We start from the raw sequence: 21,439 nt of genomic DNA, 5'->3' as shown, positions 1-21,439 counted from the left end.
ATTGGTTGTGAAAGGCTTTGAGCAAAAGAAAGGTATTGATTTTGAGGATATTTTCTCTCCAGTTGTGAAGATGTCCTCTATTCGAGTTGTGCTTGGATTGGCGGCTAGTTTGAATTTAGAGGTTGAGCAGCTTGATATGAAGGCTGTATTCTTTCACAGTGACATAGATAAAGAAATTTATATGGAGCAGTCAGAGAGTTTCGAGGTTAAAGGAAATGAGCACATTGTATGCAAGTTGAAGAAGAGCTTATATGGGTTGAAGCAAGCGCCAAGGCAGTGGTACACGAAGTTTAATTCCTTTATGAAAGGTCATGGATATAGTAAGACTTCTTCTGATCATTGTGTATGTTAAGAAATTCTCTGATGACGATTTTATAATTCTCTTGTTTTATATTGATGACATATTGATTGTTGGTCATGACACTAAGAAGATTGAAAGTCTTAAGAAAGACTTGAACAAATTCTTTGCTATGAAGGATTTGGGTCCTGCAAAGAAAATCCTTGGCATGAGTATCACTCGTGACAGGAAGAATGAGAAACTGTGGTTGTCACAATAGAAGTATATTGAGAAGGTTTTAGAGAGGTTTAGCATGAGTAATTCCAAAACTGTTAGTACTCCACTTGCTAGTCATTTCAATCTGAGTTCGCGACAATGTCCTACAAGTAAGAAAGAGAAAGCATAAATTAAGAAGATTCCGTATACATCTACAGTTGGCAGTTTGATGTATGCTATGGTTTGCACTAGGCCGGATATTGCTCATGCCATTGGAGTTGTTAGTCGGTTTCTCTCTAATCCTAGCAAGGAACACTGGCAAAGCAATGAAGTGAATTCTCAGATACCTTAATGGTACTTTCAGAGTTTGTTTATGCTTTGGGAGTGGCCAACCTGTGTTGGATGGTTACACAGATGCAGATATGGCTGGAGATCTTGATTCAAAGAAGTCTACTTCTAGTTATATGATGAATTTTGCAGGAAGAGCTGTGTCGTGACAATCTCGACTTTAGAAATATTTTTCTTTGTCTACTACAGAGGCAGAATACATTGCTGTTGTTGAAGCTTCTAAGGAACTCTTGTGGATAAAGAAATTTCTACAACAGTTAGGCATCAATCAAGAGAAGTTTGTATTATTTTGTGACAGTTAGAGTGCTATCCATCTCAGCAAAAATTCGACATTTAATTCCAGATCAAAGCACATAGAGGTGAGATATCATTGAATACATCAAGCGCTTGAGATGAAGTCATATGCACTTGAGAAGATCCATACTGATGATAATAGTTCAGATATGATGATTAAGATTTTATCTGTAGTAAAGTTTGATTCCTGCAAATAGAAGGCAAACTTGGTAGAGCAGCCTAACCCCACTTGAGTTGGTAAGGGGGAGATTTATTGTGGGTCTCCAACCTCAAGTGGGGCCCACACAACTTTAAAACAAAAATAAATAAATAAAGAAGTGGCAAAAGCCATGAGAGAGATAGAGAGAAGCTTCATTCATTTTGAATGAAAGGAAACGAAGCAGTGTGGTTTCGACAAAGAGAAGAAGAATTGGAGAAAAATGGTGGTATCATTTTGATCTCATTGATCTAGTAAATTCGTTCCATTTTTTATAAAATTTTAATATGTTATTCCTGGTGTAGAGATGAATATTAGGATATAACATGCTAGTTGTATTGTCTTTTCTTTTGTCTGATTTGAGATACCCACTTTATGGAGGATTTATGTTGATTCCATCAATTTTGATGATGTATCTTATTGATTGTTTGAGATGCCCTAGTGCCACTAGAAAGATTGGTTGTGTACCCATTATTTTGATAGTGGAAGATTTTACTGGATTAGGTCCCGTAAATTTTTTGTCCATCTTTTGGAGGAGGGGGGAGAGGTTTCATGATAAAATTTTGGTGTTTGATTATTTAATTTCATCCATTATATTTGTTACTTGGAGTATCTTTAATATTGTCTATTTAATTGTACAGGTTATGAAAAATTATTTTTGGTATTTCTGCTCTTAAACAAATTCTTATTGAACTTCAATTTTTCCAACAAATACATCTAATAAATCTTTTGGTTTGTATAATTATTACTAGTTAATTAGGTAATTTAAGTAGTTGTCTTCTCAATAACAATGAATCACATCAAGATTTAGTTTGGTAAAATTTTTATATTTTCAAAAGTAGCTTATAAAAGTTAATTTTTAAAAGTTATAACATTTGTATTTGGTAAACTAAACTAAAAATAGTTTTTAATGAACACAATTAACTACAAATGCGTTTGATAAAATAGCTTTTAAAATTTTAAAATACTATAATAGACATTAATATAAGAATTAAATTTTGATATTAATTAATGTATGAAATTATATTAGATTTTTTAATTTTGATAAGTACAATTTAAAAAAAAATTATGTACTTTTAAAAATATTCATAATTTTTAAAAACTACAAGTACAAACACATTAGTTTTTTATTTTACTAAATACAAAACATAAGCCAATACCTAATGACTGATAAATACAAATACCTCTTCAAAAAATTTTATTAAACTAAGTCAATACCTAATGACTAATTTTTATAAAGTTTTTATCTATTTATCAAATCAAACATGCATGTAAAACATGTAAAACAGATGATTACATTATAGGCAAATTTAAAAAAAATATAAAATCTTAATTAAAAATTAATAAAATTATATATGGATGTATCTACTAAAGAATAAGTGAATACAAAACATGTCTTGTTTTCTTAAATCAGACATATTTTATTATTAAAAAGACTAAATGTCATTAAAATGATAGCAACTACTTTAATGAAGATGCTAAAAATATTTTTTTATGATAATTTTTGTTTAAAAAATATGACTTAATTGTTTAGTCATATTTTAAATAAAGATAATATTTTTATAACATATAAAAATTAAGCCTTACAATTTATCATCCAATAGTCAAAATAAAATATCTTCATATAATGACAATCATAAAACCTTTGTTGGAGTAACCACCTTAAATGATATGTTAGTTAAGTTAAACTTGAACATCACCTGTAGAGTAGAGAACTTTGAAGTTACGTAGACTGTATTTTGGTTTTGAAAATAAAACAAAATAAAATATTGAGAATAAAATATAAAGAACAAAAATAAAAAAATTAGTATTTTTGTATTTTATTTGTGATAAATTAAATTAAATTATAAAAATTTAATTTATTTTTATTTTTTTATTCAACAATTAAAGAAAAAATATAATAATAAAAAGTAAATATAAAAAATAATAAAAATAATAAAAAAATAATAAATTATGTCTCTTGTTAGTATCTTTGTGTTCTTCTTGTCAGATGGATACAAAATACATTAATTTAGTATTTTTAGATATAATATCTTTGTGTATGTCTTATCTACCAAATATGATTTTATGTCTTTGTAGTGTCTTATGCATATAAACAAATACAGTTTTAAAGACTCGTTTGAATAAACTTTTAGAAAAAGGATATTTTTCAAAGATTTTTTAAAAGAATAAAAATAATTTTAAATTTAAATATCTCATGTAAATTTTTTTATTTAACAGTTATGTTTGAGTATAATAATAAAATTTATTTATTTCTTTATTTATTACGAGTTTTTTTGGATATTATTAAATTTTTAAAAATATAAAAATATTTTTTATTAGTTTTAACATAATAAATAAATAAAAAATAATTTTATACTTTTGTAAAATAAAAAATTACATTTTATTAAATAATTGAAAAAAATGGAGAGAATTTATTTTCTATTTTCTCATTTTGAACGTAAATTAAAAGTCTTATATTTTTATACATGATTAATTGAATTTCTTAAATTTATTTTTTGTGAATTTTCATTTTTTAGCCGAAACTTTAATATAATACTTAGACCGTTAAATGTCAACATAATATCTTAATGGTGAAATATGTTGATATTATATAAGTATGATGAAAATAATGTCGTAAATTGTTTGATTAAATTCATTTTAGTCCGCTCGCTTTCTCAAATAAAATCATCATCTTCATCTTCGCACGAATTTGATTATTCTATTGTTTTTTATTAAACCATTTAATAATGTTTAAGTTAAAGTCCGCCACCCCACCATGTTTATTTCCCCTCTAGTTCCCACCATCTTTCCCCCATTTTCGCTTTGATGACTTGACTTGACTTGAAAGCTATCAGCTCTCTGTTTACTTCTCCCCTAGCTCCCTTCATCCTCCTCATCGCTCCAGTCGCTGAGCCTGCCATGTTTTCCCAAAACCAGGATCCCGAATTCACATTCAATCCCCACAGAACAATCATGTATGACGTGTACATAAGTTTCGAACCCCATTACCCTTCCCATCCTTTCATTTCACTTCTCTCTGGCGCTCTCAAACGTGCTGGAGTGCATCTTTTTCTGGACAACTACATGAAGCCAAAAAGTAAAGACCTCATACTATCTAGCGTAATCAAAGGATCCAGAGTTTCTATCGTAGTTTTCACTACCGATTTTGCTTGTACAACCTGGAGTTTGAAAGAGCTTGAGAAAATAATGGAGTATCGCAGCAGCAGAGGTCAGCAAGTTGTGCCTGTGTTCTATGAGGTAGATCCCAAGGAAGTGTTTAATCAGAGTGGCCATTTCGGAGAAGCTTTGTTGGCTACTCTGGCAAGAACTTCAACCAATCAAGCCAAGGTGGTGAGTTATATGACCGCGCTAAAAGAAGCTGCTGCCATTTCACCAAGGTTTCTCACCAATTTTCGGTAATTACAAGTCTCTTTTTGGTTGTGCACAGTTAAATTTTGTTGAAAATATAAACAATCAAAAGGAAAGGAATAAAGTATCGTTAGAGCAACTATAATGCTAGTTTTCATTTCAATTTCATTTTTTATTCCACAATATGTGGTATCAAGAGTTGTGGAACCATATGTCATGCAAAATAGTTGTATATAAAATTTTATGGATTTTTAGGACTAATATGTGTTCTTAGGTACATAATAAATTTTTTATTAGTGAAAAATTTTAAATATTTTTATTTAAATGTAAAACAAATGTATTAGAGATTTAAATTTTTTATATTTTCAATAATTTTTTTATTTGTAAATTTTAGGGCACATATTAACTAAATCAAAATTTTATTGGTTCCTATCAAAATGATATTGCCTCTCCAAGGTGAAATTGGTTTTATTTTATCTATTAATTTCACTACTTTTTTTTCGAATAAATAATAAAATTAGTCCCTAAAAGATTATTCGTTCTTTAAATTGGTTCCCGAAAATTTTTTTTAATCAAATTCGTCTTTTAAAGATTTTAAATTAGTCATGTTAGTCCTTCCGTCTCTTTGTTTATTGATGGTATCAAAATTTGCTAATGTAACACGTTAAGTGACACCCCAATACACATCAAAGAGTTTTAATTGACTACCAACATAATAAGTTTATGAAATTAGATCAAATTAAAACCTAATTTATGGAGAGAACTTGAGACATTAGAATTTCTTGATTGGTGATTGATTTGATCTAATTTTATAAACTAATCATGTTAATAATCAATTAAGACTTCTAAGTGTGTGTTGGAGTGTCATTTAACGTGTCACATTAGTAAATTTTAAAACCATGAACAAACAAAGTCACAGAAGGACTAACATGACTAATTTAGAATTTTTAAAGGATGAATTTGATTAAAAAAATCTTCTAGGGACCAATTTAAAGAACGATAATCTTTCAAGGACTAATTTAACCATTTACTCCTTTTTTTTCTCTATATTTTAATCTGTTAAATTTCTTTTTCTGTTTAATAGTAGAGAGCATGATAAGTAAAAAGTTAATTAGCTACATTTTGAAATTAGAAAAAGACACTTAATTTGTAACAAAAATAAAAATGAAAAGAATCACTTGATATGAAATGGGAAGAGTATATACTATATACTTTTAAATTTCATGCTTTGAGAAACTTCATTCCTTATGAGCCATGTTCTTGTGATAAATGTGCATATTGGACGATATTTGTGTAATTGTGTACCTTGTGTGATTCACATTTTGCAGGGATAGAAGCAAAACCATAGATAGTATCGTTGGACATGTTACCTCTTTGCTAGATTCAACAGCCTTATTCGTTGCAGAACATCCAGTAGGAGTAAACTCTCACGTGCAAGATTTGATTCAACTGTTAGATAATAAGAAATCAGATAGTGTTTTCATTATGGCAATATGGGGTATGGGAGGAATTGGTAAAACAACAGTTGCCAAAGTCCTCTACAATCAAATTAGTCACAATTTCGATGTGAGGAAGTTTGTCCCAGACATAGATGAAAGGATGGAGGATTTCCCAAGAAGGTGGCCTTTGGGCATTATAGAAGAGGAGCTTCTTTTGTTTCTCAAAGAACAAGTTGCAACAAAAGCTTGCAATTTCGACTCAACAAGTGTTATATGGTGGGAAGGAATTCGTTGTGTAAAGGTATTGCTTGTACTTGACAATGTGAGAAGTGAAAAAGAGCTGGAGGTTTTGCCTGTAACTTGTGAATGCTTTGGTCCTGGGAGTATAATAATCATCACCACAAGGACTAAACATGATCAGTTTAATGAGATTGGAATTAATCATGTTTACAGACTGAAAGAAATGGATTACAACGAATGTGTTGAGCTTTTTAGTCAGAGTGCTTTCAAGAAAGCAACTCCTGAAAGGAATTATGCTGATCTGATTAATCGTGCACTTGAATATTCTGATGGATTGCCACTAGCTCTTGTGGCAGTTGGATCTGTATTATTTGAAAAAGGTAGAGTAGAGTGGGAGAGTGTATTGGAAAGGCTTAAAAGATTTCCCCTTCAAGATGTATGGCAAGTTTTAAGAAAAAGCATTGATTCTTTGGGATATGACATGAAGCAAATGTTTCTTGTGCTAGCTTATTTGAGTCATTTCTTTATTGGAATGGACCGAAATGATGTAACTCAAATATTACAAAAAGCTGGATGTGATGTGGTAGTGGAGAACAGAAATTGAAATATACTTACCATTTAGGAATTAACTTCTATATATTATAAATATATCAACAAAACTTTTAATCAAGGTGTATGCATACATGCTATGGAAAACAAAACAAAATTCTGCTGTTGTAAAAGAAAGTTTAATGCCTTGACTAGTACTACATCTAAATCCTAGTATACTATCAAATTGTGCATTTGAAAATTGAAACATAATGCACTGATGATTGTTAGTGTAACTGATTTTTTTCCCTCTTGTCTATTTCAGCAAAGGCCTTATGATGTATTCTTGAGCTTTCGAGGCAAAGACACTCGTTCCAATTTCATGTCACATCTTCATGCATCTCTTGAAAATGCTAGTATCTATGTTTTCAAGGATGATGATGAGGAAGCAAGAGGGGAAAATATCTCACTTTCACTTCTAAAAGCAATTGGAGAGTCTAGAATTTCTATCATTATTTTGTCACCAAATTATGCAGATTCAAAATGGTGCTTGCAGGAGTTGGAAGACATAATGAGATGTTATAATAATCAAACTCAAAAGGTGTTGCCAGTGTTCCACCATGTTGATCCATCAGAAGTGCGAAATCAAGCTGGTAGATTTGGAGAGGCTTTTGAAGAATTTATAAAGAAAAACCCCCAAAATAAAGTCAAAGAGCAGGATTGGAGGAAAGCACTCCGTGATGTAGGCTCCACTGCTGGATTTGTTGTTCAAAATTGGAGGTAATTTAATATGTTTTTGCTGTTTAAAATCCAAAAATCCCAAAAGTTCAACATTTTTTTCTTGGTTCTTTCTCTTGATGGAAAATGGTTATATACTCATATAACCAATTGTGTATCTAATCTCCACTTCATTTTGTACAGGAATGAAAGTGAGGATATTAAGAAGATTGTTGAACATGTTACTCATATGCTAGACATGAATGAATTGTTCATTGCTAATCATCCAGTAGGAGTAGAATCTCGTGTAAAAGAGCTGATTGAACTACTAAAAAGCCATCAATCAGAAGATCCTCTACTATTAGGCATATGGGGCATGGGAGGGATCGGTAAAACAACCATTGCCAAAGCAGTTTATAATAAAATTTTCCGTCAGTTTGATGGTCGATGTTTCCTCTTAAATATCAGGGAAGTTTGGGATCAAGATAATGGTGGCCTTCATTTGCAGCAGCAACTTCTTTCTTCTGTCTATAAGACAACAAAAATAAAGATACAGAACATAGAATCTGGAAAATCAATATTAGAGAAAAGGCTTGGACAGAAAAGGATACTTGTTGTACTTGATGATGTGGATAAATTAGAGCAACTTAATGCTTTGGCTGCAAGCTATAAATGGTTCTGTCCAAGGAGTATAATAATCATCACAACAAGAGATGAAAGACTTCTTAGTTGGCTTGAAATTGACAAAAGATATAAAATGGAAGGGTTGAATGAGGAAGAATCTATTGAACTTTTCAGTTGGCATGCATTCAAAGAACCACGTCCTAGGAAAAAATTTGCTACACTTTGTGGTGAAGTTATTTCCTATTGTGGGAATTTGCCATTAGCTCTTGAGGTCATTGGGTCACATTTGTTTGAAAGAGGAATAAAAGAGTGGAAGAGTGTCTTGAACAAACTCAAAAGCATTCCCAATAAAGAAGTGCAAAAGAAGCTTAAGATAAGCTTTGATGGTTTAAGTGATGACAAAGATAGAGAAATATTCCTTGATATAGCTTTTTTCTTTATTGGAATGGACAAAAGTGATGTCACTGATATACTAAATGGTTGTGGACATTCTGCTGGGATTGGAATAAGTATTCTTTTGGAGCGATGTCTTGTAACTGTTGACACTAAGAATAAACTTCGAATGCATGGTTTGCTGAGAGACATGGGAAGAGAAATCATTCGCGAGAGTTCTCCAACAACACCTGAAGAACGTAGTAGGTTATGGCATTCAGAGGATGTGCTTGATGTATTATCAAAAGACTTGGTAAGAATTCCAAACATAATTTTTCTTCCTAAAGTTGTTAGTTTCAGTTTTATTAACACTGCTATCTTTGGATTGGTAGACTTGATTTTATTATAGCTATTTGAACCTACTAGCAAATTGGACTTCAAAACTCAATTGAAGTTGTTTACCCCATAAGATTTTTAGCTGCCATTTGTTATCTAACTGATATTTTTTACTTCTTTGTTAATTTTATTTTGAAGGGAACAAAAGCTACCGAGGGAATTGCTTTGAAGTTATCAAGGATGAATCCAATTTGTTTGAAGACCAAAGCATTTAAGTACATGAGGAGACTCAGATTACTTCAACTTGCTGGGGTTCAACTTAAAGGAAACTTCAAACACCTTTCGACAGACCTTCGATGGCTATGCTGGCATGGATGCCCTTCAAGATATACAGAAGCAAACTTTGATCAAAGAAATTTAGTTGCCATTGACTTAAAATATAGCTACCTCCAACATGTATGGAAGAAGGGCCAGGTATATATAGTTTTTTTTTTCCTTTTTAATTCTTATTTCAATTAGGAATAAGGTATCTCTTTCATTGTTTTATTTTTTTTCCTAAATTCCTGCAGATGATGAAGAAACTGAAAATTCTCAATCTTAGTCATTCCGAACACTTGACACATACTCCAGACTTTTCATACTTGCCCAATCTTAAAAAGTTAATACTCAAAGATTGTCCAAGATTGTGTTCAATCTCCCACACCATTGGACATCTCAAACGAATTCTTCTAATCAACTTGAAAGATTGTACAAGCCTTCGAGTGCTTCCGAAAAGCATCTACAAATTAAAATCTCTCAAAACTCTCATTCTGTCTGGATGTACAAAGATTGACAAATTGGAAGAGGACTTAGAACAAATGAAATCTTTGACAACATTGATGGCAGATAACACTGCTATAACCAAAGTTCCCTATGCACTACCAAGATTAAACAACATTGTTTACATTTCTTTGTGTGGGTTCGAAGGATTGTGTCGTAATGTGTTTCCTTCAATCATCTGGTCATGGACCTCTCCAGCAAATAATCTCTCACCCCAAATGCATACAAATTTGGACCTGTCAAATCTTGTTTCCATAATGGTATCCAATAGCAGTAGTTCCCATGCAGGCCTATCATCCATCATTAAAGAGCTTCCAAAGGTTCAGAATCTTCAATTGGAATGTGGCTCACAACTAAACATATCAGGAAATGTAAATTTAGTTTCTTCTAATGTCACAAATTTTAAGGAACTGGAAGCACCATCAAGAACATCACATGTCTCAAATATGAATACCTCAGCATTAGGTAGTTGTTGCAGTGAAGGTTATATTTCTAGATCAGAGAACTCCTTGAATATCATTTTAATCCAAATGGGAATGAATTGCTTAATCACAAAAGCACTCATTCAGAGAATTTCACAGTTTTGTCTCAATCTTTTTTCTATACATCTTTTGTTGGTCTGTGTAATTCATAAGACAGAAACATGTTGAGAGAAACAATGCTAATCACCAAAAGAGTTCATCTCTTTTTCTCTTGGTTTTATATTTTGATTTTGCAGAAGCTTACTAGCAATTTAGCTGGAGATTTTTTGCTTCCTGGAAACAACAATCCTGATTGGTTAACCTTCAGCAGTGAAGGTTCTTCTGTGAGTTTTGAAGTTCCAAAAGTTAATGGCCGCAGCTTGAAGGCGATGATATTGTGCATTGTTTACTCTTCTTCCTCAAACATCATAGCATGTGAAGGGATAACTCTAAAGAATATGGTGATCATAAATTACACAAAAGCCACCACTCATATCTATGAGGGAGATACCTTGTCTTCACTTAAAGGTGAAGACTGGCAGAGTGTCTTATCAAATCTTGAAGCCAGTGACAAAGTGCAGGTTATTGCTGTTGTTTTGGGGTATGGATCACAGTGAAGGAAACAACAGTTTATCTCATATATGATGATCCAATTGACCAAACCATGAAGCAACAGGATGAAGGTATTGTTTCTGGTAATGATATGGTAGCAGATGAGAGTGTAACTGTCCATGGTGGAGATGAAAAAGTAAGTACTCATTTTCTAATAGACATTTATTACTTCTGTTCATATTATGATGCAGGCTGGATTTGATATAGATTTTAAAAGAACTTTAAGCATTCATGATCAAAGTGATTGTTCTTGAAAACTAAGTTGAGAAAATTTTCTTTTATCCTCTCTTTTATTTATATTTACATCATTGAAAACTCAGACCATGATGGTCCATAACATTCCTTAAAAAACAAAATTGCACTACTGTTCTATCTTATATTTGTTCTCCATTTCCTATTCTAATTATTTTATCTACTATAAAACTAATATTAATATCTTATTTTCAGGAAGAATTTAAACTCCTTTAGAAAGAGAAAATTCCAAGATACATCTAGTGAAGATGACAGAGTGGGAGATGTTTAGATGATCATCAAGAAGTATTACCACTTAGCTTGTTAGTTTGAGCTGAAGCTGTAGATTAACTATAGGTTAAGAAATAAAATTTAATCTGGGATTTATCCATTTTATGTCCTAAAGGCACATTCTAAGAATATGATAGAAAATTTTTAAACTTTTATATATTCAATGTATTAAAAATATAAAATAATTATCTTTTTAATAAATTTTAGTGAAATGTTTTTTTATAATATTTTTAATATTTATTCATAGCAGTATTTTGCCATTCTCACATAGCACACTGCACACGTATTAGCAGAACTTTTTAATTTGTGACATACATTCAAAATTACCTGTGTTTTACTGCAGTCTAAAACAGGCAGTTAAAATGGGCCAAACCCATCGGATCAGCTTGTTTATCTATTTAAATGGGTAGGCTTTACCTTTAAAATTAAGTCCGTTTAATTTTCGGACTACACGGACTGAACCCGATTAACCCGAAAAAAATGACGGGTTAAACGGGTAAGTCCACGGGCTAAATAGGTGGTCTGTTTAATTACTTTTTTACATTTTTTTCAAAAAAAGTTACACTTTTAGCAGATATTTCTCTCGATTGACTCAAAAATCTGATCCATCAACTAAAAAATATTATTTGTTTAAGGTTTTTGACCTAAAAGTAATATTTTTTGTCAAAATATTTTTTAAAAAATAAAATAAAAAGATAAATGGGCTGGCCCGTTTAACCATCGGGCTGACCATAAACGGTCTGGGTTAAAAAATTATGGCCCGTGAATGAAGCGAACTTAAACAGTCCAACCCATTTAACCCACGAGCTTAACAGGCTAGGCCTAAATGGGCTGGACTACCTCGTTTAACAGCCCTAATCTAAAATTTTAACCTCTAAAAATAATTATCTTAAGATTTTACAATTGTTTTTTTTATATTTTTTAAATAAAAAATAAATTTATTTTTATGGATTTGTACACTTTTAAGAAAAAATTATATTTTTATTGTATATCACTTATCTCATTGTGATGCTAGTCAGAAATTTCTTAGTGGCCATTAGAGTTTAAATGCATTATCTGTAACTCGGATGAGTGTTGGGTGAAAGGTTGTTTTCGAAAGTTAGATAATGCTAGTGTTCTTCAGGCTGAGCTTCATGCTATTTGAAGGGATTTAATCCTTATTTGGAAATGTAGTTTTTGCAATGTTTTTTGGGAGACAAATTGTTTAGACGCTTTTTTTATAGTACATAGAAGAAAGTTGTTTGACGATATTATTCTGAAAAGTGACCTAATGAAAAAGATTTAAGAGACTTTTAAGTTAAATTTAAGAGACTAGTATCACCTTGATTCAAAGAACAACCAATGGTATAGCTAATTTTATTACTAAAAATACTTACTCAAACGCCAAAGAGTATGTAAAATGATTTCGGCCTTAGAATGATTTACATCATTTTATATGTTTAGATACGAAACAAGCCCATTAACTTAGCTTTGATTTTTCTCTTCTTTTTTTTCTCATATTTTTTTTCTTTTATTTCATATTTAGACACCAAAAAAAAAAATAAATTAATATCACTTATATCTTGTCGTCCCTACTAACAAGATAAATAAAAAAATTATCACAAGTACATTCAAAAATTTATTGAGCATATATAGTATTACAATTCTACTAGGAGAAAGAACACCAACCAATTTTTACATTAAATCTCAACTAACTATTATATTGGGCATATTATGCATGCTAATTCTTAGATGACTTTTGAATGCTAATTATCTTAGATACCTTTTTTTTTTTAAAATATAGAAACATGCCTCATATATCACGTTAGTAGTATGATTGTTCAAATCAATTGAAATTTGAATATTCTTTGAATCAAAATAACCAGATATTGTTCAAATAACCCTTCAATGTAGACATCATTAACGCTCCATTCTAATTTATTAAAGAAAATGCTTGTATGACTTTTAGATGTTTTATATAGTGGAGTTTTAGATGTTTTAATTTGATACTTAGATTTTTTTTTTGAGAATATAAATTACACAATAAAAATAAAAAAGATCACACCTCAGGATCATTTCAGCAGCATCATTACTCATTTCAATAATTACAACATTTGAATTGAAATCCCATGCAAAAATGTTAATATCAATTGAAGATGTCATTGAAAATCAAAGAGGATTATGTACATCAATAGAATAGGTGTTTTTCACTCTCCTAATTCAAAAAGATGTATGGAATATCATATATTTGAGGGAGACAAAGTGAGATGAGCGTGATAACGTGATTGTGCCACCAATTCGTACATAAAGTGTGTGTGATTGCAAACAAAAGAGAGTAAGAACAAAGTAGTGGCCCGTAAAACAGCGAAAAAGCAACCAATAGGTTGAAGAGGAAGAGAACTTGTAAAAGTAATGTTACACATCCAAATTTTGTTATGAATCAAGTCGAACCAAGTTAAAGAATAAGATTTAGAATAATGTTAGTCATAACTAATTTTTATTATATTAGATTAACTTGGTTGAACTTGATTAACAAATAGACTTAGATGCGTAGCATTATTCTTTACATTATTACATTATGGCCTTGGTCACACACATACTGAACAAAAAACAGAATAAAATATCATCATAAACATAATAATTCAATTGACTTGTTACAATCATTTTCATGCATGGCAATATCGCAAAGACGCAAACCCTTTATTGCTTTATATATATATTAATTATATGTCTGCCGAAGGGCATAATAATGTTGTTGTAGACTTGTAGTGCACTCTCAATCGATGCATGTGACATTGGCTTTGATAATTTCAATGCCACCTTTCCATTTACCGCTCCACACTTCATACAATCCAAAGTAGAGATTGGCATCAGAGTCTGAAATTGCTGCTGGGAACGACACTTCAAGAGGTTCACTTGATGGAATGGTCACGTGACGACCCTCACTACCTGATAGTTTCGCTTCTTTGAATGAATACCTCCCTGATTTGCCTGCTTTGGCCATCACAAGTACTTGAGTCTCATCCCAACCGAATGCACCAGGCTTCACATTCAACTCAAATTCAACTTTGTATTTCTTTCCCTTCTTTAACGCCTTCACTACTCCCGATACTTCCAGCCATGATACTTGTATCAACTCTGCCTCGCTCCTGAAATCATGTCATCATAGTGTATGTGAGTGTAATGAGAATGCAGCATGGTAAGGACATATGATACCACTTCTCCAATAAAAAGAACCTATTTGGCACAGGCACGACACAAACAACACAAGAGCGGACACATTAATTTCAATTTTTTGTAAAATCTGAGGACACGATATATATAATATTTTTTTAAAAAATACGTAATGGTATTTAGATATGTTGAAGTGTGTCTAAAGAAGTGTTCTTTTATTTTTTTTAATTAAGATACAAGTAAAAACAAAAGATACTCGTATCGAATAAGTATTGAATTAGTGTCATGTCCAAAATATATTTGATAAGTAGACATATAAATTTATTAATAGTCTCTAACATAATTTTTTTTTGAATTTACGTAAATTTTTTTACATAAATTTTCTTTTTCTTCTTATTAGTCTTACACTAAAATTCATTCTTTAGAATAATGAGAATCTGAAATCTAATTTATTAGATTATATAAACTTTAATATTATATTATGATACTATTTTATTCAAAAATTTAAATTGTTAGAGGGAGTAATTATCTCTAACACACCGACCCGAAGATATATAATATTCGATATTCATTTTGATAAAATTGGGAAAAGAGAACAGAATTTAATTGAAGTGACTATGATACTCACTTGGTTACTTTCCAGTATCGAGGATCATTTCCCCAGACGATGTTGAGTCCAGTTGGTTTTATTGTGTAGTTATCTGCATCCTGCACGCATTACGGCATTATATGATAATCTTCAACTTGACCCTAAACAATATTGTTCTTTAATATGAAAAAAAATTTAAAAATTAAATACTATTTTCATGAAACCACTACTATTCCCTTGATTTAGGAAAACAACCTTGATTCATTTGATTGATGCCATCTCCTTACGTACACTTCTATAGTTCTATTATTTAACTGCTAGCAGGGGGGCTGTAAGTCGCATTTTTTTTTCTTTCTCTTTTTAAATGGTTGTAATCAAAATTAAATTCATTATATAGTTAGAATTTTATGTTAAAAAATATTCTATAAACATTAAAAAATCAGTCAACAAATTAATTATCATATATATATATATATATATTTGTTTAATTCATACATATTCTTTTATATATTTTTTTTAGCAAAGTAATTAATTATAAGAATAATGAAACATGTTATAATAGAATAATTAAACACATGTTATAGCTGAATAATCAAACTTTTTACAACAGTTATAATTTAAAAAAAGAAAATTATGAATACCTAATATGTATTCTTATAAGATAAATAATTAATATTTAATTTCTTATATACCTATAATATTTTTTTTTGTCAAAAATTCTAATAAAATCTATAAAAGATAACAACTTATGAAATAAAATAATGTGCAAAATAGACCAAATATAAAAGTGGTTATTATAGGAATAGACAAAAAATATTGAAAAGATTTTTAAAAAATTATATATATGTAGTTATAATTTTCATTTGTCTCCGTAATCTCAATTTCTCATTATAATATGTATATATTAGGGGAAAAATAAATCTCCCTACTTGGCACATCAAATCTATCTAATAAACTTTGAATTATATATATTTGAAAAAGTGCACTCACCTTCTCAATAGCATTCTGGTCCGCGGTGTGATGAGGCTTTTTGAAATTCATCCTCAGAATATCAGCCAAAATTTTTTATATGTTGATCTGATCTGCTGCTACTATCTTTCTCCACTTTTCTTGTTTTCTTTATGTGTGATTTCGTTTCCTTAAGCAAAGTTACAGGGAAATTTGTGCAGCAGCGATCATTGATTTATAGTTACATCTACATACATGAATAAAAATGGAATAACATGTCCTAGTCATGAGTGAATAAGCTAAGAATAAGTTATCTTAGGGAGGAAAAGGAAAAGAAGAATAGGATAACTTTAACACAAATAAAGAATCAAGAAAATAGCGTGAACGTAACTTTCCTGCAAGAATTATATTCCATACAATGAAGAGAGTTACCTTTCTAAAAGAAACTAATTAAAATTAAAAAAAAATGTCATATCTCATATGACACCCTATTTAGAGATAACAATGAAATATAAGTAGAACAATATTATATCACTAATAAAATTTATTATTTTTAATAACTCTAAATACTAAGGACTAAATTTTAAATTTTAAATTATAATATTATAAAAATAAAATATTAACCAAAATATATTCTAACATTAATAAAAAATGTTGACTCAAATATTTTTCAAATAAATTAAATAAATATACTGCAAACCCTCTACATATTCCTACTATCTCTACTACCTGAATCGTCCGTTTGTAATTTTGTTTTATTTAAAAATCAAATTGATTCATCAAATCTTTTTAAAAACCAATTAAGTTAGAATAACAGAATTCTTTTTAAGTTTTTAATATATTTAATATATTGAAATAAAAATATATTTTTAATAAATTTTAGTAAAATATTTTTTTATCATACTTTTAACATATTGATTTAAGACCTGTTAAATTGTTAGTAATATCCAATTAAGTGTTTTTTATGGTATTCTTTGATATAATTCGATAAGTTAATGACTAATTTGTGGTGAATTTAAACTTCATTTAATTTGAATTTTTTACATTTTTTAAATAGACGAGTGAGCCATTCGATCAATCTGTAATATATATTTGCTAAATTTGTTTGACAAAAATATTATTCGTACACTAAAATTAGCTATTAATATATTTATACATAAATATAAGAATGATTTAATTTATTTTTAATATATTTTATACTCATAACTGACTGATTTTGTGGACTGATTTTGATATTCTTTTCTGACGATAGCCCATTAAACTTATTTTGAGAAGCCACACTGAAACAAAGTAAAAAGTTCCAACTGAAATTGGATTCAGCGGAGGAGTTGAAAGTTTTGACGCCAACATGCGCAAGTTAAAGGCGATGAGGGTCGGTTGGTTGATTCCTTTGAATGTTTTGCCAAACGCGGAATACGCGGTGCCTCCTGTCCTTGGAATTGGAGTAGTAGTGGATCACAATGGATTATTATATTCCAAGCTAGTGGTGAAATAGAAAACCAAAAGTAAAATAAAATGTGCCATTTATGGTTAGCGGAATTAATACAACCCCATTGTATGAAAAGCATATATGCTTTTCAATAATGGTCTATAGTTGTACTTCACCTTCCACGGATTATTCTAAGCTGGGCAATGGCTGGCTATTACACTTCCCATCTTTTATATTGGAACAATGCTAGGAGCTCAGTAATTTTTGTGATTGGTAGCCATTAAATAGTCATTAATGATGATTTAATGGTGTGAGATTAGTGTAAGATTTCATCAAATAGCTCACTTTTTTCTGCTGGTTACATGCTGGTCAAAATTCAATAAAATTACTTATCCATAGACTTTTCCTTTATATTTTATTTTATGAACACTTAAGTTTAAGCATAGTGTCAAGGGTAATGATGTAATTAAGTAATAAGTTAGTTAGTGAAAAGTAATTAGAAAAGGATTCTGTTATTCTGATATAACTTGCGTGTGTGGCAAGGTCATCATTGCGCACCAAGAGATCCAGATGATCTTCAAGCTTAAAACTTTCCAAAGTAAGAAGAACATCATGTTATAAATCACTCTAGTTCCTGGAATTCTTATGGAGAAGATGAACACTAACCACTAAGAACCAAGAGCACAGAACTTCAGAGAGAAAGTTACATGAAGTAAGAACTAAAGGAAAAGAAGATATCTGTGAGTATTCCACACATTATGAGTATATATATATATGGTGCGTTTTTTGGTGGCCATCTTTGTCCCATGGCTATGGTGACTACAAGTGACTAACAAATCACAATAGAACACGTGAAAGATAGAATGTTTGCTGATCATTGTTTTGATCGGCACAGTAAATTTTTTCCTTTTTTTTGTCTTAGCTTCTCTGCATCAACGAAATAATATACTAGCAAAGAAGAAATGAGGTCGGAACAAACAAAAAAAAATCATCTAATCATATAATTCCTTTTATTGGATTGAGGCTACCAGATTTGGTTTGCTGTTACAAGTAATAGTCTCAAGTCGGTGAGAGATGTCTTCTTTTACTCGGAGTTACATGAATCAAATGCGATTTTTGTTTCGGACAGGGCTTCTTGCTACAGTTTCAGCAATTGGTATCCATGGCCACCGCCACCCATCTGCCTCTACATCTCTTCTTGATGAGATTGCTTCCTCCATTTCCTGCAATAATCGGAGGTTCTGTTTTCATTTACCCAATACCCAATTTTTTCTTTTTTTAGCGGCTATCGCCTCCATCATCTTGTACCATACCACTATCGCTCCGTTAGATCTTTCCGCTTTCCATTAGCTCTGACATGGTATTTATCTTGTGGGTGATGTTAGGTAGCCAAAAAATAATTACAATATAGGAATATTACATAAAAATTCTTATTCTCTTGATAAGCAAGTGACATACACCTCCTTATCACTTATCTCTTTATCATCTACTATTTTGCTGCATGTTTGGAGTTATTAATATTCTTTTCAAAATTAATTTCAGTTTCTTCCAAATCAAATCCCTAACATCTCTCAATCATATTATTATTCATTAAAATACAATAATTCTCTGCAAAAAATATGAAAATTAAATTAAAAAGTTTTAACAACTTCTACTATACAACTTATATTTTACTAATAGACTATTAAAAAATAAAAAATAAAATATAAAATATAAACAAAAATTTAAAAATAATTATTAACTTGTCATATTAAAATCAATATATATATATATATGAATATTAAATAAAAATATTAAAATAATTAAAATCATGGCCTATTAGTGCACATATGAGATAATTTGAAAATTATAACAAGACCTATAATTTAAAATTTAATAATATTAATTATAAACAGGCGGGTCAACTTTCAAAAAAGCAGCTAGAGTTCTCGGAACACCACCTAACGTGTCCTCAGAAACTTCTCCATTTTCATTTTCGGTTGATTGTCTTGTCCGCCGCAAAGCATAAGTAGTCATAGCAGTGCTCGCTTGAATCGTGTTAACTAAGTTAGTCATCGCCGCCATTAGTTCAGCGGGTTTTCCGTCGACGGGTTACCTTCATTCTCTCTTCGAGTATGTATCTGACCTTGTCTGTGAGTAGTCATTAGGGTTTCTGTCTACACCAAACAGTCGATATCAAGGTGATCAATCTCAATACAAAAGTCTAGTGCTTCAATTATCCCAAAAAGACACTCACAAACAAGCGTGCTATGCATATATCAAGCAAATAAAGAAAAGACACACAGAGTATGCAATGAAGTCCAATCGGTCCATCCCTCAGGCTCACAAGGATAAACCGCTCTGATATCACTAAATGTAACACCCTAATTACCCTAAGCCTTACCTCGCGTTGTAAAGCAAAGGTTAATCAAAGGTTACGACAATTCTAAAGCTTATACATATTATCTAGAAAAAAATCAGATATTCTAGAAGCGCGATGAAGGAATAAGCTCAAAAATAGAGTTTGAAAAGCGCAAAACGTTCACACGAAGCTACATACTTAAGGCACAAGATATACATACAGATATCAAGACATACATATAAACATATCAAAGTATAATAGTCATAAGGATCTAGCCGCCGCCCGCGGAGTTTAAGCTGGCTAGTTATATACAGACATACAGGGTTTAGAAAGTAAACAACTTATACAAACTTTCTCTCAAAGTAAGCCTCTAAGGAAAAATAAATACAAAAGTGAGAGATCTAATCAAAATAAACCAAAAGACTTCAAAACATAGCAAGGATGCTCTGCTCTATCACCATCAAGGCAACTCACCGAGGTGGGTTGCGACCTGCATCTGAAAAATAACAACAGAGTATGGAATGAGAACCGGAGGTTCTCAGTATGGTAACAGTGCCCAGTGATGTAAGATACAAGACTTCGGGATGCCAGAGGCAATCCTAGAACTTCATATCCATCATGAGATTCAAGCTTAAAACATAAGTAAATTTAAATCCTTAACTTTAAAACCATAATGAAAAAGAGGTAATCTAACTTAGTGGATTTATAATCTAACAATTCTCCGCCGTCCCACGGTCTTCGCCAGCTTAACCTCCATGCGACCCCATCGCCATCGCCTTCCGAACCTCCTAATCCCAGTAAAATACACAATTAATAACAATGCAAGTAAAGCACAAGTATAAGCATGTATATCAAGTAATTCAATAAGCATTTAGGCATGTTAAACACTTATGCAAACAATACAAGTCGGCAAAGCAAACAAACAGATAGAATATGCACATCATGAATGCCTGTCCTATTTGGCTGTGATATCACATCGTCAGTTCAACTGACAACCCGATAAACCTCCATGGAGATGTCGCCTTTCGGTTATCATATTGGGAACCCCCGAGATATGGTACTCGGAACACTGTCCAGGATTTTATGCCTACACATTCTAGTGATTCCGAAAGGATGCGAGCGGGATACTTTTGCCACGGACCTCACATCTCAATGTAAGCGGGACTAACCACCGCCCTTACGTTGCCATCGCAACCTCGACAGGCGGGATCCAACCCCGTCCCTACCAGGCGCATAGCATCTCAACAATAGTAGTATAAAAGAATATTTCAGTGATTTTCAAAAACCATTTTCAGTAAAGTCATCATTCCACCCCAAGTCCTAAACCCGTCTCAAGCAATCTCAAAACCACAACTCCACAATTTCATCATACCAATTATCTTTACAGTACTCTACCACTTCACTCAACTAATCCACTCTCAGTACTCTAGAATTCTAAGGCTCTATCTTCTAAACTTTTTACCTGAATTTACCTAATTAACTTAGTTATGGTATTCTATATGTTTCAAAGCCTGAAAACTAGTTAAAGAATCTTAAATAAGTGTTACGAAAGTTTACAAGCTTGGCGGAAAGTTAAAACAGTTAAAAACAAGGTTTTTATAGAAAAACAGGATAGTGTGCGTGCGCA

The 21,439-nt window shown here is 31.2% G+C and overlaps 3 protein-coding genes across 3 annotated transcripts; 2 read left to right on the top strand and 1 right to left on the bottom strand.

Moving 5' to 3' along the window:
• Positions 1 to 4,058: 4,058 nt before the first annotated feature.
• LOC110278245 (disease resistance protein RUN1-like) lies at positions 4,059 to 7,673 on the top strand. The gene is made up of 3 exons (XM_021136491.2): positions 4,059 to 4,729; positions 6,011 to 6,947; positions 7,215 to 7,673. Exons 1-3 carry the CDS (start codon positions 4,233 to 4,235, stop codon positions 7,671 to 7,673), a joined length of 1,893 nt encoding a protein of 630 aa, XP_020992150.2. The 5' UTR covers positions 4,059 to 4,232.
• Positions 7,535 to 10,609, top strand: LOC107475279 (disease resistance protein RPV1-like). Its single transcript, XM_052257426.1, has 5 exons — positions 7,535 to 7,669; positions 7,811 to 8,915; positions 9,137 to 9,412; positions 9,508 to 10,222; positions 10,476 to 10,609. Exons 2-5 carry the CDS (start codon positions 7,857 to 7,859, stop codon positions 10,484 to 10,486), a joined length of 2,061 nt encoding a protein of 686 aa, XP_052113386.1. The 5' UTR covers positions 7,535 to 7,669; positions 7,811 to 7,856; the 3' UTR covers positions 10,487 to 10,609.
• A 3,343-nt stretch (positions 10,610 to 13,952) lies between these two features.
• LOC107475211 (protein PHLOEM PROTEIN 2-LIKE A9) lies at positions 13,953 to 16,257 on the bottom strand. Its single transcript, XM_016094837.3, has 3 exons — positions 16,085 to 16,257; positions 15,134 to 15,213; positions 13,953 to 14,480 (listed from the first exon to the last, which is right to left on the bottom strand). Exons 1-3 carry the CDS (start codon positions 16,133 to 16,135, stop codon positions 14,108 to 14,110), a joined length of 504 nt encoding a protein of 167 aa, XP_015950323.1. The 5' UTR covers positions 16,136 to 16,257; the 3' UTR covers positions 13,953 to 14,107.
• Between the last annotated feature and the right edge of the window lie 5,182 nt (positions 16,258 to 21,439).

Source organism: Arachis duranensis, chromosome 2 (assembly GCF_000817695.3).
Source record: "Arachis duranensis cultivar V14167 chromosome 2, aradu.V14167.gnm2.J7QH, whole genome shotgun sequence".
NCBI lineage: Eukaryota > Viridiplantae > Streptophyta > Magnoliopsida > Fabales > Fabaceae > Arachis > Arachis duranensis.
This window is presented reverse-complemented; position numbering and strand designations above follow the sequence as displayed.

Excerpts from the sequence above, each read along its gene's own strand:
- LOC110278245 (XM_021136491.2), top strand. The coding sequence starts at position 4,233 with ATGTTTTCCCAAAACCAGGATCCCGAATTCACATTCAATCCCCACAGA. Across the intron at positions 4,730-6,010 it reads AGGTTTCTCACCAATTTTCG|GGATAGAAGCAAAACCATAG; the intron begins GTAATTACAAGT and ends CACATTTTGCAG. Across the intron at positions 6,948-7,214 it reads AAGCTGGATGTGATGTGGTA|CAAAGGCCTTATGATGTATT; the intron begins GTGGAGAACAGA and ends TGTCTATTTCAG.
- LOC107475211 (XM_016094837.3), bottom strand. The coding sequence starts at position 16,135 with ATGAATTTCAAAAAGCCTCATCACACCGCGGACCAGAATGCTATTGAG. Across the intron at positions 15,214-16,084 it reads ACCAGAATGCTATTGAGAAG|GATGCAGATAACTACACAAT; the intron begins GTGAGTGCACTT and ends TAATGCGTGCAG. Across the intron at positions 14,481-15,133 it reads CGATACTGGAAAGTAACCAA|GAGCGAGGCAGAGTTGATAC; the intron begins GTGAGTATCATA and ends ACATGATTTCAG.
- LOC107475279 (XM_052257426.1), top strand. The coding sequence starts at position 7,857 with ATGCTAGACATGAATGAATTGTTCATTGCTAATCATCCAGTAGGAGTA. Across the intron at positions 8,916-9,136 it reads ATGTATTATCAAAAGACTTG|GGAACAAAAGCTACCGAGGG; the intron begins GTAAGAATTCCA and ends TTTATTTTGAAG. Across the intron at positions 9,413-9,507 it reads ATGTATGGAAGAAGGGCCAG|ATGATGAAGAAACTGAAAAT; the intron begins GTATATATAGTT and ends AAATTCCTGCAG.